The sequence below is a fragment of the Rhamphochromis longiceps genome, linkage group LG12, assembly GCF_057381845.1.
Source record: "Rhamphochromis longiceps isolate RC_006_pf linkage group LG12, R_longiceps_female_GT1.1, whole genome shotgun sequence".
Lineage (NCBI taxonomy): Eukaryota > Metazoa > Chordata > Actinopteri > Cichliformes > Cichlidae > Rhamphochromis > Rhamphochromis longiceps.
Window position 1 is genome coordinate 29,935,264 of NC_140568.1, and position 17,913 is coordinate 29,953,176.

General features: G+C 39.3%; 1 protein-coding gene across 1 annotated transcript in view; it reads left to right on the plus strand.

Moving 5' to 3' along the window:
* Positions 1-17,581, plus strand: part of frmd3 (FERM domain containing 3) — a 64,273-nt gene extending 46,692 nt beyond the window's left edge. The window contains exons 11-15 of the mRNA XM_085425743.1: positions 24-98; positions 2,405-2,473; positions 2,631-2,755; positions 11,283-11,517; positions 11,868-17,581. Coding sequence (XP_085281869.1) covers positions 24-98; positions 2,405-2,473; positions 2,631-2,755; positions 11,283-11,517; positions 11,868-12,348 — 985 coding nt within the window. The 3' untranslated portion in view covers positions 12,349-17,581. The remainder of the gene's footprint in view (positions 1-23; positions 99-2,404; positions 2,474-2,630; positions 2,756-11,282; positions 11,518-11,867) is intronic.
* Positions 17,582-17,913: the final 332 nt, after the last annotated feature.

Sequence of the window (17,913 nt, forward strand, 5' to 3'; positions counted from 1 at the left end):
TTCTTCCTTTCTTTGTCTGACAGGTGTGCAAAGTCAAGTCAGATAAAAACAGTTTCCAGCAGTAATATCTTCTTCAAAGGCAGCAGGTTCAGATACAGGTGAGGTGTATTATATGATTAAAGAAATCATAAGGAATATGTGCAAAGAGAATTGGGAACAACAGAGATGAGGGGGGTATGGTACATTTCAAGCACTGAAATGTAAAGAGTTAATTTTGTGTAAAAGTGTACAGAGTGTTTCGGTCCTGCACATTGTCACCTTACTCTTTACTAACAGCAGCATCATCTTACCCCATGCATTTGTTGCCAAAGTGACAAAAATGGATGGAAAATTAGATCATCAAGACACCAAATAACCAAGATGGGAGTTCTCGTCATTGCACATCAGCACCTACATCCTGGTTTCTATGATTTACTGACTCTAATATCACCGGAAAGCTTCTATATACTCTGTTATTGAAGCTAAGTGAGCCCTGATTCTCCTCTCAGACAAAGCTCTTTACCAGGCTTACACTTCAGCCTGCCCCATTTCATCAGCTCGCTGAAGCATTTTGGCTTAAGGGCTCAGCGATGAGTAATAGCATATGGTGGAATTTGTTCTGAAAAATGGGAATTGGTCATTTGTGCAAAACAGGACTGAGATTTGTATCCCATAAATGAAGGCAGTTTATGCAAAGCCGAGCAGATCGGGTCTTCACATAATGTGTGTTGATCCAGCTGATTCCAGTATTTCCACCAGTGCTGATGCCACTGTCGCTTGAGATATGAAGTGCGTATGTTTTATATCACCCCCTAATTTATGACTTAAACATCAGTCTAAACAACAATAGATTAATGGGTAAGATGAAGAAGCCTGCTGGCTTTAAACAGTGCAGTTACAGTCTGACTAATGAAGCTGCCGACTGATGGCAGGAAACTGTCTGCTCAACAGGAACAACACTGAATGTAAGCCGAGTAGCATCAAATCTGATTTTCTCCTTTTCTTTTATGACATGAAGCAATCGGTGTAACTCAGACATACTGTCCGTGAAATTATAGTAGCACATTAAAAAACAAAAAATGCTCATGGGAAACTCTGCATTCATATGAAAAACTGCAAAGACCCTTGCTGCATTAATAGAAATTAAGAGTATAAGTAGCAGCCAAGTGCTGCTATTCAAATGCACTTCATTAACTGAATGATTACTTCAAGTAAAACTCATTCGAGACATTCTCAGGAGGGGACATCCCAGAAAATTCACCCCAAGGTCAGGTCGTGCAGTGCTCAGAGAAACTCAGACTCTATAGAACTCAGTTAGCATGTTAAATGCTAAAGTTCGCAACAGTACATTTAGATAACAACTGAACAAGTGTGGCTAGGTGGATTCTTAGGAGAAAGTCTCTTCTTTCTAACAACAAGGCAGCACAGCTTAGGTGTTCAAAATTATATCTGTCCAAAAAATAAGACTTTTGGAACAATGTGCTTTGGACAGTCAAAGTCAAAGTGGACCGAATTTCAGCACAAACTGTGATGCATGGTAGTATACTCATATGGAAACGATATATATAAATCTTATAAAGTTTGTATCTGTCTTGTGTGAAACTTGTATGAAAAGCATACAAGAGTGAAAACAGATATAAGATCCCTTGAAAAATTCTAGAAATTAAACTTGTATGTTTTGGATACTTAATAAAACAATATATGAAAGTAATGAGAAAGTGGCCACTTTCATGAGTAAATCATATAAGCCTTATATGATTCACTATATGAAGTAGGCCACATCTTATGCAAGTGTTTTATAAGTTTTTACTATTTCTTTTCCATATGGGTAGGGTTGATGATATGGGCTTAATTTGTAGCCACAGGACCTCTACATTTGCAGCCGTTGAGCCGACCATAAACTCCTTTGCACACTAAAGATTTCTAGATTCAAATGTGAGGCTGTCTATCAAACAACTTGGATCAATATGACAATGATCCCAAGCAACTGCAACAGACTGTTTGAAAAAGGAATGATTCGAGGCGTTGCAATGGTCCAGTCAAAGTCTGGACCTCAAACCGACTGCAATGCTGTGATGGGACCTTAAGAGAGCTGCGCATAAACAAATACCTGTGATGTGAGAGACTTATAGAACAGACATATAGAAAATTATTACTTCATATTATTGTTGCAAAAGGTGGTTCTACAAGATACTGCTTATTTTTTCAGATGATAGCATAGAGTGAACTTATTCATATTACTGTCACAAAGGGCCTCGGGAGGTTTGTATAGTTCTACAAATATGCATGTGAATGAAAAGGAGTACATTTTTTACAGACCTGCCTATAGGGAGACTAATGACCTGCCATCGTAACATTTTATTTTCAATTACAGTATTTTTATAAACACAAACCAACCTTTAACTTATGTGTTTTTCTGTGTTAGTGGCAGAGTAGCCAAGGAAGTGATAGAAGCCAGCTCCAAAATTCAGAGAGAGCCACCAGAAGTGCGCAGGTAAGGACATCTGAGAAATTACCTGAAGTCACACTATTTCATATAAAACATAAAATAAGGACAATTTCATCTATTGTTCTGCAGATATGAATACCAGAGTGCACATGGTGGTGTTATGTAAGGGTGTTAAAAAATGTATGACGTTCATGTTTTTCAGAGCTCAGTTTGGTCAGAGTCGAAGTTTTAACTCTCTGAGCCATAAAAATCTCATCATGAACATGGAACCTTTGGTACCTGCACTGCCCTCCACCAACGAATACGAAGAGACGGCCGTAGACAGTGGTAGGAGGATACTGCTTACTACAGACCCAAATACACACAACAGACATGCACTCATGCCCCTCTAAGAGACATTTGTGAAGTCACATGGGATCTTCCTTGTGTAGGAAGAAATCCATGCACAAAACTCAGAGAGAGAGAGCTTTAATTGAGCAGCTGATGCTCCCATCTCGCCATCAGTCCTGTCTCCCTGGTGACCAATTGCGACATACTAAAAATACCCTCTCATGATCCCCCCTAAGGATCCCACTATAATTCTGACTGTCAGTTTTTCCATGTGTCTGCACCTTTGTGTGTTTTTGCAGACTAAGATTCCATTTTTCCTACTCAGACATAAAAGGCTGATGGGGTGTAGATGTCACCCTGCCGGGCAGGCTGCACATACACAGAAGTTTTTAAATGAAAACTGATACCATAGATGCATCTACAAATAATCTTAGTAACCTCCACCTCAAGGTCAGAGGTCAAGTTTTCTTAAAATCTTATGAATGCGATAACTCGAGAAGAAAGTGACCTAGGATTTTCAAATGGATAAAATAGGTGCATCGGCTAAATATCTAGGATGAGTTTGAATCGCGGTGACCTTGACCTAAAGGTCAAAGGTCAGAGTTCAAGTTTTTGAAAATCTCCTTTGATCTCAATCTCATTTCTCACAGCATTTTCTTTGTGTACTTCACACATTACAATAACCTGTTTTCATGTTTTCAAACCACGGATAGTGCCTGAGTCCTGTCTTCACTTAGCTGCTGTTGATTAGAGGATTAAAACTCTTGGTCAAAACACTGTTGTGGATGAAGAACGATTTGATGCTCATTTTACCCTCAGTTAAAATTATATCCATCCAGCCAGGCACGTCTCTTCCATCGCCTCAGAGCTTCTCCTCTCCTTCAGTCAGTATTTTTCACCTCTCCTGTCCTCACCTTTAATCCACCTGAACCACATTCGTTAGGTTCTCAAACATGTACAGTGCAGTCATGCTGTTGCACCATCACTGTCTACAAATTATTTATAGACTTCATCGCTTTCTCTCATGCCTTTTTTTGACAGATTTTAAGGTTACTCTGTCGTTTTATCCACCTCTATTCTTCTTTGTTGCTTGTCTCTGTTTTTCACTCATCTCCCTTCATCCCATTTACAGGAAAATCAATTCTTTCTTGGCTCGGGGTCAAAGACCTGCAGTAGAAACCATCTCGGCTGTCTCAGCTGGTTTGGGCGGGACAGTAGGCCAAATAAAGGGCCTTGTACAGGATACAGGCTGAGTAAATAACATAAGATTAAATTTGAAAATGCCTTGTTTTCTTCTGCAGTTCCTGCCTTTCCCTCTGGTAATAAGATATTAAGTGATATAGTTGTAAATTATTTTAAAACATTAGAGGTTTAACAGTAAATATAATAAACTGAAGAGTTTACAAGAAAAAAGACATTTTAAAAAGAGATGAAGACATAGATTGTTCAAATTAAGATTTTTAAATATTCATGTATTGTCAGACTCACAATATACATGAAAAATGTAGAAAGAGAATTTGAGAGAGCACTTCTTAACACAGGCGTCTTAATGCGAAGCAGGTACGCACATGAGCCCGTGCTATAGTCCTCCTCCCACAAGTTTCCAACATTGCATATGGGAGTTTATAGAAGCTTTTTTTCCTCACTGACAAAAAAAAGATGCTGAGTAGAGCTAAGTTTAAATGTCAATTTATTATTAAAAATGAATTACATTCAAATTTCAACTTCACCATTTGCATGTGAGTTTTCGATGGTATCATATTTGCTGCATCTGGCTTTTTTTTTTTTTTTTAATTTATTGCTTTAAATATTTGTTTTGCCATTTATTTAGGTTTTTTGTGCTAATGTTGTGGAGCTATAAAAAACTCATCAAAATTAATTCAATTCAATTCCATTAAATTTTATTTAAAAAGCACCAAATCACAACAACAATTGCCTCATGGTGCTTTATGTTGAAAGTCAAGACTCTACAATAATACAAAGAAAACATGTGACAGGAAGCCAGTATAGGAAATATGCTCTGTCTTGCACCTGGCATTAAGGAGTTAATAAGTAAAATCTTTTAGATAATAACCTGAAATGTGACTAATCGATGGCAGGAAAAAAAAGGAGAAAGAAAACAAGCTTCCATGGGAGTCAGATGAGAGTTATGTGATTTGAGAGTTTAATTACGTTGCATGTTTTCACCCAACCGATGTGATTGGACGACACATCACTGTTTCATGAGCTGATTCTGCTAAGGTGGCTGACGCAAGGACTTTAAGATAAAGTGTCCTCAAGATGGTTTAGGGTCACAGTCTATATTCAGAGCACTAATCTCAGCCTTTACAGGGGAAACAGGAAGCTGACCCAAGGTCATAGCTGACCTTGTTCTGTTTGTACAGTTTGCTCCCTACTTATCTACCACAATCCAAACGCATACACTCTGGCTATGTTTTCTCTAGGAACATCATTAATGGATGTTTTATAGCCATCAGGCTTCATATTTCCACCTCACAATCCATGTTTTTGCAGCAGTTAATGCAGCATGTGATCCAACAAAATCTTTCATTTTCAGTCTCACAGCGAGGCGAGTATTGTAGTGAATAAAGTTGGATTGTACCCAGTTTGCTGTAGAATTGGAATTAGGTTTATTTTATTGGAGGAAAGACTCAGATAAAGACAGGGTTGCAGAGAGGAAAAGAAAATGATCCCCCATCCCGTCCTGAGTCAGGCCTGTCCCCCTGTAATCAGTTAGATTAGCTGCCCCTTTGCCACCAGGACCACCTGGTTATATTTAGAAATTGCAGCTTTGGGCCTGATCCTCCTCTAATGCCCCCTCCACTCTTTGTTACCATCGCTGACATTCACAGGAGGGCCCACCATGTCTGTGCATAAGCGAGAGAGAGAGAATGTCTCTGGTGCATTGGTGTGTCTCTCACCATCTCTATAAGTGTTTGTGTATAGGCGTGCGTGTGTTGGAGCTCAGCTGGCAGCCCAGTCAGTCAGGGTCTTTGTGCAGACAGCTGGTCCGGCTTTTGTCATCAAACTGAATGATGGAGCTTCTAGGGCACAGAAACAGCAGTGATGTTGGAGGCAGCCTCGTGCAGGGTAGTTTGGAACTGGGCGACGGTCCCGGTGTCGACAACACCCAGAATTACGGGAGCAAAATAGGGGGACTCGAACTCGACATGACACCAGAGAGGCTGCGGGAAGAAGGGATGAAGCAGAGAGAGGTTGGAGCTCTTGAAGTATTCCACCCAGGAGAGGCTGAAGATGAGCAAGACTCATCGATGGTAGTGGCTGAGGCCTTGAGGTGCCAGGTGAAGATAACAACCAGGCGAAGCCTCCACCTACGTATAGCCAATCACACAAGACGGGATGTCTATGTGCGACTGGTGGGCAATGGGGGTCGCATCGCTGGATTCAGTACTGGACCTCAGAGAAATATACTGGAAGAGAGTAAGCCAAGTGGAAAAGGTCACTGTGTGAAGTTTCTTTTAGCTCCTAATAAATGTATCCTTTGACATTTTTTCCCACAGTCTAACCAGGAGGTAAACGCCTTTTAAATTTGTGAGCCTGGTAGCTCAGCAGTTAGTTGCCAGGTCTGTTGTGGCAACCGCCTGATGCAAACTGTGAATGTAAGCTGCCAAACATGGGACTCTCAAGAGGCTGCTTTAATAGAAGTGTGCATGTGTGCATAGTTTAAGTATTACTCATGTTATGCGGACTTGATTTTGTCCCCATAACATTAAACATCTGGGTACCCAGAAGTAAATCATGAAATAGGGTTAGAATTAGGTCAGGTTGAAGTTAGGGTTATTGTTGAAGATCTAGTGGTACGATTAAATCTTCAGCTGCTCTTCACACCACTAGAAATACTAAATGTGGCTCGTGTGAAAAGTGTGCTGGATGGAGCGCGTGGGAGGCAGCATATATGACACCCACTCGTTAGCTGTAAATTTACAGATCATTACCTGCTCTCTTCTTACATCCGCGCAATGTGATGTCACAGGGGCTCTGTGCATCCTGAGGACCTGACTGGTTAAAGACTGGACATTTGCATCTGACATTTACTTCTGCTGGATCATATCTGCTAAAGTTTAGCACCCTGCTCTGCATATTTACAACCTTAAATGAAATGATGATTAAGCAGATGGGTCAAGATAAGGCACTTTAAATATTTGATTAGTAGATTTGGGAATAAGTTTAAATGAATTAAATGATTAAGTTAAATTAGTAAATAGTGAAGGATTAACAAAAGCACAAGTACTGATTTTTTTTTAATGATAATGCTTAATAGTTTTAGTTTTACTCCACCTATCTTTATCCCACTGGCTAAAATATCCTTTGAGCTTCATCAGTGATCCTATAAACAATTGACATGCAGATGAAAGACAAAGCAATTCCCTCATTTACAGACACAGTGAGAAAGAATTATTGCTAAACTATTATATTTCAGCATTTTTGATGCCAAAAGATGTATTCTCATCATGAAAGACTGCAATCAGTTATGCACTTATGTGCGTTTAGCTGACTTAACAAAGTTATATCACTTTCACAAATCGGCGATGATTTTGGTTGAAAAGTAGATTTTATAATTCGACTGATGAAGCTGTAATCCTTCAAACAGCTCAAAAATTGAGCTTAAAAGTTTAAAAAAAAAGAGCTGAGCACACAGTTAATGGAGTTGATAGCTGATTTATTTCTGAACAATCATAGAGACAAATTTACTTTTGAAGTGTTTGAGTGCTAAAGATGAGGTTACATGACAAAGATGAATCGGTCTCTCGGCACTTGCATAACAAGGGAAACCGCTGCTCTGAGTACTAGTGTGTGTGTGCGTGTTTGCATAGGCACGAGGATGATGTGCATCACCTCATCTATGGAGAGGCTTTCATGTGAGCTAACAGGACAGACTGGATCATAAATGGGAAATAGCAGCAGCAGCTGCAGCAGCAGTGATGTGTTTAGTTAAGTCAGACAGAACTCAGGATTTCTTCTTTGTAAATTTACAAAATAATTTTTACTCCTAATCTCAGGCTTAGCTGGTCATGATGTGAACTCGACAGTCTCTGCTGCATAGATTTCTAATACGTTACAGTGCAAACAGGATACAGGTACCATTTTAATGTTAGTCAGCTTTCAGTGTGTCATAAAATCAAACATCCAACTGTAATGGACACACTGCCACACTTATGAAGGATAGATTTAATAATAAGCAATGCACCTGAGGCAGTCATATGCTGCCGTGTGGCTATCAAGATTAGGACCCAATATGCAGGACTTGGAAGCAACACTGAACTCAAAATACAGCTTTACTGCTGGACTCACAGGAATCAAACTAACAAAAGAACCTAAGCTGAGCAGATACCAGGAATTTACTAACTAGAAAACTGTACTGGAGACACATAACACATGGGATGCAAAAAAAGAGTAAGGGATGATGCAACAAAGAAAAATGACGAGGGAGGGGAAGCAAACGCAACACAAGTCACAGAAAACAATAACTATCACAATAAAACAGGAAGGTATGACTGAAAGAGAACGGAGGGTTAGCTTTACATAGAGTGGGACTCTGTTCTGATTCATAATTTTACATATAATGTTGTATGTACCGTGTGCCAAGCAGTTCTGCCTTGGTTGCTTTTGAGTCCTTTCTTTTTGTCCTCCCCACTTAGCTACTTAGCTACTTTTTAAAAACACGATTTACAACCTGAAGAGGTGATAAAGCGATAGATCTTTCAGCCCAATTCTACTTTTTCTGCATAATCCATCATACATGTAATGTAATCAAATGAAAAAGTCTCTTTTTAAAACTTGTTTTATTAGTTTTAACCTTTTAACTTTATGCATCAAGCAAAAATTGAATTATATGCAACAGTCTCAGACTGGAAGAAATTTGTTTAACATTTAAACTTATTTTCTGCACATTCCAGCACATAAAATAAAATCTTTTTTTGTGTTTACACTCGGTCTTTCAAATAGATGCAAGTAAAACAAAGCAGAAAATAAATAAAATCAAAGACTATCGGTCCTGTTGCTCTATTTTCACCTGTAAAGCAGGAGTGAGGTAGGCGGAGGTTTACCCTGGTGTGCCACAGCGGTCAGTTGAAGAATCCGCGAGTTTCTCTGTGAATTTCCCATTACGTAGTAGCGCACTCGGTGCTTGCTTGGAAGTTTAGGGGTTTTTGTTTGCTGTAAAAATAAGTTTTCTTCCCACGCACAATGGACATTAATATTTTCATCACTTTTTACGGAATCAAACTTAAAGTAAGGTCAGTACTTCCACACTTTAAACGCTGCACGCTCATACTCTCTCCCGCACTCATATGATCCATTGTTGATCTGCACACACCTGTTGCCACGAACGTCGCACTCGCTTACGTCACTGTCATGAGACATTCTCGCAAAAAAATCACGGTTTTAGTAACGCGCGTTCTTACGGGAAAGTAACGGTAATCTAATTACCGTTTTTGCAATAGTGACCCCTTACTTTACTCGTTATTTGAAAAGGGTAATCGGATTACAGTAACGCGCCCATCTCTGGTAATGACAACACATTTGTGGAAAGGGAATAATCAAAAATCAAGTCCAGTGCAGAATTTCAGTAAAGGAACAAACTGCAATAATTACAACTGAGCTTTGTTTTCTTTTGCTGCAAGCATCATCGTCGTCGTCGTCGCCATCACTGTGTTGTTTTTCTTCTGCTGCAGCTTCCATGTTTTTATTCCTCCCCCCTTTTTTCCCTCCCTGAGTTCACACACTTGTTGGCTTTTTGCCTGCTGTGTTTCCATGGTAGCAGTCACCACTCACTCTTCAGCACTCCTTTGCCCTTTCTTTCTTTTTTTATTTTATTTTTTTTATCAATTTATAATTGAATCGGGAGCACAGTAACTCATTAATCACTCTGACACTGAGTTTCTGTATCTGATATTATACCACTTTCAATCAATGGATCATAAAAACATTGCAGATGTAATGTTTGTCATGTATTCTCATCAGGTTTTGACCCTTCTTTCTCAGTTTGTGAGGCTACATGTTTTCAGCTGTGTTTGTAATGAACATGAGTCTGTGTTCCTGTCTAGCTATCTTTGTGAGGACCGGAATCTGCATTCTACTATACTTGTAAGAACCGACAGTCACTTGTGAGGACACACTCACCGGTCCTCAAAAGTTTGAAGGCCTTTTTGAGGCCTAAATGTGGTTTTAGTGTCAGGGTTACAATTAGGTTATGGTTAGGTTTAGGGTAAGGGTTAGGCATTCATTTTTAATGGTTAGGGTTAGGGTAAGGGGCTAGGGAAACCATTATGTCAATGAAGGTCCTCACTAAGATAGCTGAATGGGCTTGTGTGTGTGTGTGTGTGTGTGTGTGTGTGTGTGTGTGTGTGTGTGTGTGTGTGTGTGTGTGTGTGTGTGTGTGTGTGTGTGTTTACATATCTTTGTGGAGACCAAAAATTTGAGGTTTACTATGCTTGTGGGGACCAACAGTAGAGTCTTGACCTTACACATAGAGTGCCACAAGACAGCAAGATGGATTATGGATTACAGGTGTAGACTGAGTCATATGTCACTGAACATTTACCTCCCAGCTCATACTTAATCCACAGCAGGAAGACAGCTAGGCTTATTTTTAACACTCACTTACACACACGCGCGCACACCTACACACACACACATTATATATTTCCATTTATCAACAAATGTGTGTGTATTTAGGCATTAATCTCTCGCACCTCATCAATCTCAAAGAGTAATATGTAACTGCACACCAGAGTATTATTTTGCTAGCTGAAATTTGTACACACCAACAGAATCAGGAGGTCTTCATCGCTGCATCAACTGTTGCTCACACTCACAGAGGTGTTGTCAGCTGCTCACATCACTGCACCAAACGCAGTGACTTATATCTATGCTATGCACTTGCAGCGTAGCATTATTATGGTTTCACCAAATTGTGTGTTGATGCCACAGTTGGGTATTTATTTATTACTCGGTTGCTGTTTTTCCAAGTCTGAAGCTTTATCCTTACGTGAGCGAATAACGCCATCTTGTGGTCAATGTAGTCAACAGCAACACACACAAAAAAGGCAAAGCTGAGAGGTCTCCATTCCCAGCTGCATACAAAGTAATATTGATTTTTGCAGGCCGATTACATCCTGCACAGTGTGCTAATACTAAGAAAAAGTCAAGCAAGTGGTGATAAAGGCAGAGCTCTCGATATATGTTTAGACTAAAACTATTATATTCTTTATTCAAATAATCTGCTTTTAAAACATCAAGCTTTGCAAAGTGTGAAATTGTTCATATTTACATTAAAGAGAGATCACATTGGAGAGCAAAATAATCTTCTGTCTTTTAGTTACAAACTCTAAATGTGCTTTTTGTAGCTCCGCTGTGAACTGTGCAAGACACAACGCTGAAAATGCACTTTTTAAAAAAGTATCGAAGTCTGCTCATCATCTGTTCTGTAAATAAAAGGTGAAATAATTATGAATGTTTATTAAAAACAAAGATATTTTGACTTCTGTTTCCCCCTCACCAGGTGTTGCTGCTGTGAAGGACTCGGTCCCCTTGTCTCCCCTCAAATCTTCAGCTGGGTCTGCAGATGCAGAGCAGCAAAGTACTGAAGCAGGAAACTCTGCTTCGGGCAATGACTTGCAGCCTCGTGTTTCCATGGAAACCTCAAATCTCCGACCTCAGACGCCCAAAGCTGAACATGAATTGGAGGAAGACGATGAGGCCAGCGGCACACTGACCATTTCTGAGCTTACTTACAGGTCAATAAATCTTTATAATAAACTGTCAAAAGCAGCTTTTTTTAATTATAAAAGCCTCAACAGCTGCTTTCGGCTGAATGATCATTTTCTGGCTCATGTGTTCGGTGTAAACAGTAAAGATGGTTGTGTTTTTGATGGATGCAGTTGCCGGTTTTTGGAAAGAAAACTCCAAATTCAACCCATTTTCTCTAGCAAAGGACAAATTTTAGAGTTTTTAACATTTTAGGAGCAAAAGGTATCTCTCAGGCATAAGTGAGATTCAGGACATTCAGCAGATACTGAATCTGAACATTAGTAACATTCATTGGGTGAACTCAGGCTCAGGTTTGCTTATTCTCTCTCTTCTCCAGTCCCTGTGCCAGCATGCTTCCCACCCCAGTGGACGACAGCCAGGGAGGAGTCGACTTGCTCTTCTCCTCTCCAGTTCAAAGCCCCGCCAGGTTGCTTAGGGAGCTCCATGCTGATCCTGACATCCAGGCCCAGCTGGAGGCCGAGAGGGAGCGAGACAGGGCCTATGAGCGCACCCGCCTGGCCGCGAGAAGTCGAATGAGCGGAGTCCTGACCAGCAGTCTGCGCCTGCTGTCATCCAATGACAGAGTCAATGCTTGCGTGTTGAGCGTGGCCCGCTTTGTCGCTGTGGTAATGGGGGTCCTGCTCGTCACCGTGCCCACACTGCTGCTGCTGCTGGAGTCAGATATTGACGTGTCCTTCCTCCATGAGATCCGGCAGACACCGGAGTTTGAGCAGTTTCACTACGAGTATTACTGCCCGCTCCGACGCTGGATCCTGTGTAAGATCAGCATGGCCATGGAGAACCTGTGGTCAGACTGAGAAGGGAAAAGACATTCAGAAAAAGAGCAGAGAGAAGAGGCACTGTGAGGAAAACAAATACGTCCAAGTGTATGTCTTAACATGTGATTTAATCTTATATTTAATCTAGTATTCAGCCAAAACACCAGTCTGCCAAAGAGATGAAATGAGACTGTAGTTTATTGGCTCACAAAATTCTTGTTGGATGTTTCATTCAAAAAATCAATTACATTTCTGTCAGGATCCCTAAAATGAGTTAAAAACACTGGGACAAGAGCATTTGTTTCACCTCTTTGGCTGCGTAATTTGCTGCTTGGAAGAGAGAAATACGATTTTAATAGTAGCATTTAGTCACTTGTTAAGATAAACACTTCAGATAGTGATGAAGTGAAAAGATAGAGGACAGTAATGCTCAAGGAGGAACTTGTGGAAAGGGATGTAATGGACATAGAAAAAGTCCCAAAAAGAAGAAATTTGAATGGCTGTTCACTCCTGATGCTGATAAGTTGATGCGGAGACTCTCCACAAACCTTTCTGATTGGTTCCTGTCCTTGGAGCACCTGATTGGTAACAGAGCCTGTCAGTCATGACGGAGTGGGTGGACGCAGAAAGCTATGATTGATTAGTCACTGAACAACAACATCCACAGTCAGAGGTACATTATATAAATATATACATATATATTTAAAAAAAAAAAAACAAGAGATATTGATAATAATGCCAATTAAAAAAACTTGTTTTTAACATTTTGTACATTTTTATGTGATCAGATCTTTCAGGAATTTTTCAGTCAGAGGATCTACTTTGAGCTTATTTTCAAATTAATAGTTTACAAAAGATTACAAAAAAAAGCGAATTTGCTGAGATTTATCAGGGTGTGAGTGTTGAGAAACTATTTTTTAGGACTACCACCAACAGTTGTTGGCTTGGTAGCACCCTGGCTTTTTCCTACAGAGCCTATAGCACAAATCTTTTACACAGATCACTGATTACAACTGTTTCAGATTACGTGATGTCATTTTGGAAAGATGAGGAAGGCCGGAGAAAAACTCTCAGCTTTTTTTCTTTGATAAAATGTGTTTCGATGAAAGTGTAAATGTCATCTGAACTAAATGTTAGCTCATTAGTTTACGGTCGCTCATGCATCTTCAAACAGTGTGGACAGAGTCTGCGGTAAACGTATGAAAAAAGGAAGAAAAGGTTACATGGAAGTTTATGAGGGAAAATGATCGTGGAATTGAGGTTCGTTTTTGATTAGTCAGCAATGTGCTACTTCACAGGGAGCTGTGCATAAGTTTCAGGAGAAACTAAAGATGGGTTGGTGTGGCTGACTCAAAAGAGTGTGCTCCAACGACACTGTGGGACAAGTGATGCGTGTAATGGCCTGAAACCGCTCATGAAGGTATTGTATTGGCGCGGTTGCAGTTGCAGTTATTAATCTTGCAGAATAAGATCAGCAGTTTGGTCACAGACACAGTCATTGGAGTACATTTCTAAAAGCTTCTGTGGTTGCATCATGTTGAGTATTTATCTTTGGATGTGACCAAAGACAGAGGTATCATGTTGCACTGTAGACACAGTGAATCATGGGATTCTGGTTTGAGGAGATTTAAGGTTCTGTTCATGGATATATACTTCTGATTTGGCTTAAGTATTTACCCCGACCAGTCACCAAATAAACTAAAACCTCTTTCCTAGCACTGTATAGGCCCCACAGGTACTGGCAAAATCCTCTGAGAGTGAGCATTAACGATCCTCTGTTTCCTGGGAATGCTTGATCAGATTGGGACCTAAGGATATTGGATGACAGGTCAGCACTGCTTTATTTGCTTTACTTGATAGATATCAAAGTATATTAACACGAAGGCCTACAGTTTCATAGCGAAACAGTCCCTATTCACTTCAGGTGTGAGTGTTTGCATAGACTCATCATCAATGTCATGATAATCTGTGGATTTTAATGATTTCTTTGAGCAGTTTTTTCAGGGTGGAATGATTTTACAACATACATCTTTAATGATTATAAAAACACAAACTTTGTGCATGAGTTTCAATTTATTTTGGATTTTCTCTAATTCACAAAGGGATAGTTTAAGTATAAGTCAAAAGTATGCAGGCTTAAATATATAGATGTACTCTGACTAATATTTTGTTGAAAATCTCTTGTTGCACCTTGACCTCATGCTTTTGGTAGCCATCAACATGTCTGTTGTAATTCTAGCTGGACATCTGACCATTCTTGGCAGAACTGGTAGAGTTTATTTATTATTTATTCAAGCGACACCCTGTGTCCACCCTGTGTCGATTAGGCAAAGTCCAAAATACATTCAAAATAGTGCAGCCGGTCTGCTGTACATTGATTCCATGCTGGGAAAAGAACAGTTCAAGGAAATCATTAAAAGCCCAAAGTTGCCATGACCTTCATGACGAGTGCATGTAAACATCTGACCACAACTGTAACTTGTTGTTGATTGGTGTGTAAATTTAGGATCAACTCAAGTCATTGGAAGTGACATCCTGCTATATGTATACACAGGAAAACTGATCTGGATCAGAGTGTAGGATTTTAGAAATTATTCACATTTGTCTGCCATGAAAGTATAAAAGGTGAGGTCAAATATAAAGCAAGCCAAGGTTTCTGTGTGTGTGCTGTCTGTATAGATGATCTCAAAAGTGTCACTAAGTAAAAGTTTACTTTTTGGACCTTACAGCCATCAACTTGTTGGTTGAACCTGTGACGATGGCTGTCTGTTACGACATAGTGACTCTGAATGAAAGTGATGCTAAATGGCTTCAGATCAAATGAAAACAGATGTAGTTGTGTCCGAAATGTAGTTTGATTTGGATCAACTTCTCAGGAAAGGGCATTTATGCAGTTTATGTTAAAAAATTAAAAAGTCATTAATAAAAAAAAACATACATATACACACCATGTAATTTATCCATAACCTTTATCTCATATGTCTTGCTATTTAGAATAACCAAGCACTGTAGGTGAAGTTAGACATTAATATGTTGGCTGACTGTCTGTGTTGTTGTAGCATAATTTCACATAACTAATGTATGCATCCATGTCAGTTTCATTAAAATACTACACAAAACTCCTTCTCTGAGAGCCTGTACGTGCAGTTTGGCCTTCATAGATAAACTTCAATGCTCATTGCACTACTATCAAAACTGGGAATGGCTACACAGTATAATTTTGAGCCAGTCTCGAGGGTCTATTACAAAATCATCACTTAAAGTTGATTTTTCCACTCCTTGTAGTCTTTGTAAGTGAGCTGCTACAGAGGCTTCTGCAGTGCACAGCCCTCACATTCTCTTCTATTTATTCTGCCTCATGTTATCAGCTGTGTTGTCGTGTAACTGTGGACTTTATGCATTAACAAGCTTTATGCATATATAGCAGATATGCAGTAACAACAGGAACAAGTTTATTTGAGGACAAAGCATTTATTTTCCTACTACAGCACATGCACTGAGTTTCAAAGGTGAAACTGAGCAAAGGGCCAAATGACTCTGATGAAGATGTTTGCATCTAACGCTGCAGATTCTGAGATTTTTTTTTTTTTAAATGCCTTCACTTGAGTGAACAAAGCTGATCTGTATGCACTGCTAAATGATCACCATAATCTCTGTCTTCATAGCGTGTATGCACAGGCATCAAAGTGCTCAAGAGATTCACCACAGATTAAAAGACTCTTCACGGCTCTAAAGATGCAGGCCTTGGTTCTTTATTTCTGTGCTCCACCTTCCTGCAGTTAAACCAGGGAATCTATCTTTTTTGGTTCCTTTTGCTGACCTCTCAGTGCAAGTTGCATGCCCTTCATCTGTAAATACTGTGTTTATAGCTGTGGCAAAAGAAAAAGATTTCCTTTCTTTCTTTCCTCTGTGTGTCTTGTCTGTGTAAAGCAATCCACTGTAGATTACAGGCTTGGCTGTCTCAACCATCATAGACAAATGCATGTTCTCTGTGTTTTTACCAAGAGGAGAAACTGATGATCTTTTTGAAACCAAAAACCACTTTGCAGTGATCTTTGGACTTAATTTTAGTCACTCACTTCTCAACATAGACTACAGGTGGTTGCTAACTGTGTTAACTTAAGTAATATTCTCATCAGATGAAGAGTAGCTCCTCTAGTTAGCTACATTGTGCTTTTGCTGTGTGCTTGTACATCATTAAAGCCAGACCTCATTGCTAACAGAGCATGCTAGCATATTAGCCACTGATGCCATTAGCAAGGCTAGATTTCATTCACTTTCACTTCACAGAAATGAATTTAATCTCACTAATTGTAAAGTATTAATTCCAACTTGCTCAGATCTTTAGTTTGTAACTAGAAAATTAGAATCAACCACTGACTCATTGCAAACAACAGAAAGGCCTTTGGGGTCTATTTGATACTGTAGCACTATGTTAGTCTGTAGCTCATTTATACATTAACACCCTTTAAGAAAAGGGGAATTGAACCACTTTCAGCTCTTTTTTTTAGCTACAGAACTTGGGTTTCTGCTATTGACAAACAGCATACAGGATGGACTGGGAGAACAACTTTTGTTGCCTAATTATAAAGAAAACTGTGATAAAGAAAAAAATAGTAAAGTAAAAAAAAAATCACATACAATTTGATGTCACGTCTAAGTGCAAATTCAGAAGATACCGGCATGAGTCAAGTATTTACAAACCTTAAATTTAACTGCCTGTCTACATATCTGGAAAGTTAACAGCAAGAACGCTGAACTAACACTTGGAAATCAGATTGTTTAAAACTACTATACACAACCGAATACACTAATACATGTTTTAATTCATTTATTTAAGATTTTAAATATTTGAACTCAGGTCTACTATATGCAAAACTACTGGACATCACATGGTAGAGCAAAATAAACTGTATATTGTTTCAGTGTTGTGTGGGCATGTACAGTAGTAGCAGAATCTCTTGCACGGTCCCTGTATTGTTTTGATTGTTATTGTTAAATCTGATTGTTTTGTTGTTTTATCAGTTAGTCAAGTCATTTTGTTGTTTCTTTTTTGTCATTTTGTCACTTTTAATAATAAACTCTGGGAGATTTGATTTAGGAAGAGTCAGAAAAAAAGGGGAAAACCATCCCTCGAGTAACGACCCCCCCTCTCTACTGGGACAACCAAGCCTTATGAACTTTGTGAAGTGAACATTTTGAATGTTTGTATGTTATAACAGAAAACATGGTTTGTTTTATATGTTAATACTGCCACAATAAAGCTCCCTGATGAACATACATTGAAATGTTGTTATTACTGTGCGAGTTATTCCTGCTAATATCCTAATAAATCATGTTCCCAATTTGTCAGAGATTTGCCTCCCTCCTGTGGTAAAAAGGAGTTGCTGCAGCTTGTGTTGAGATCTCTATGGTGATATTTGTGTGAGCAACACAAGACTTCCATGGGTGTGTTCAGAGCTTTACTGCAGCCTGAGCTTCATGTGTTTTAGATGCTACTTATGTTTTCCATGGCTGGAACTATCAAAATACAAGCCGGGAAAGAGTTCTGGGTAAGAGTGATTATTCTCTTAAACTGGTTCAAACTAAAGCTGTTGTTTTTGT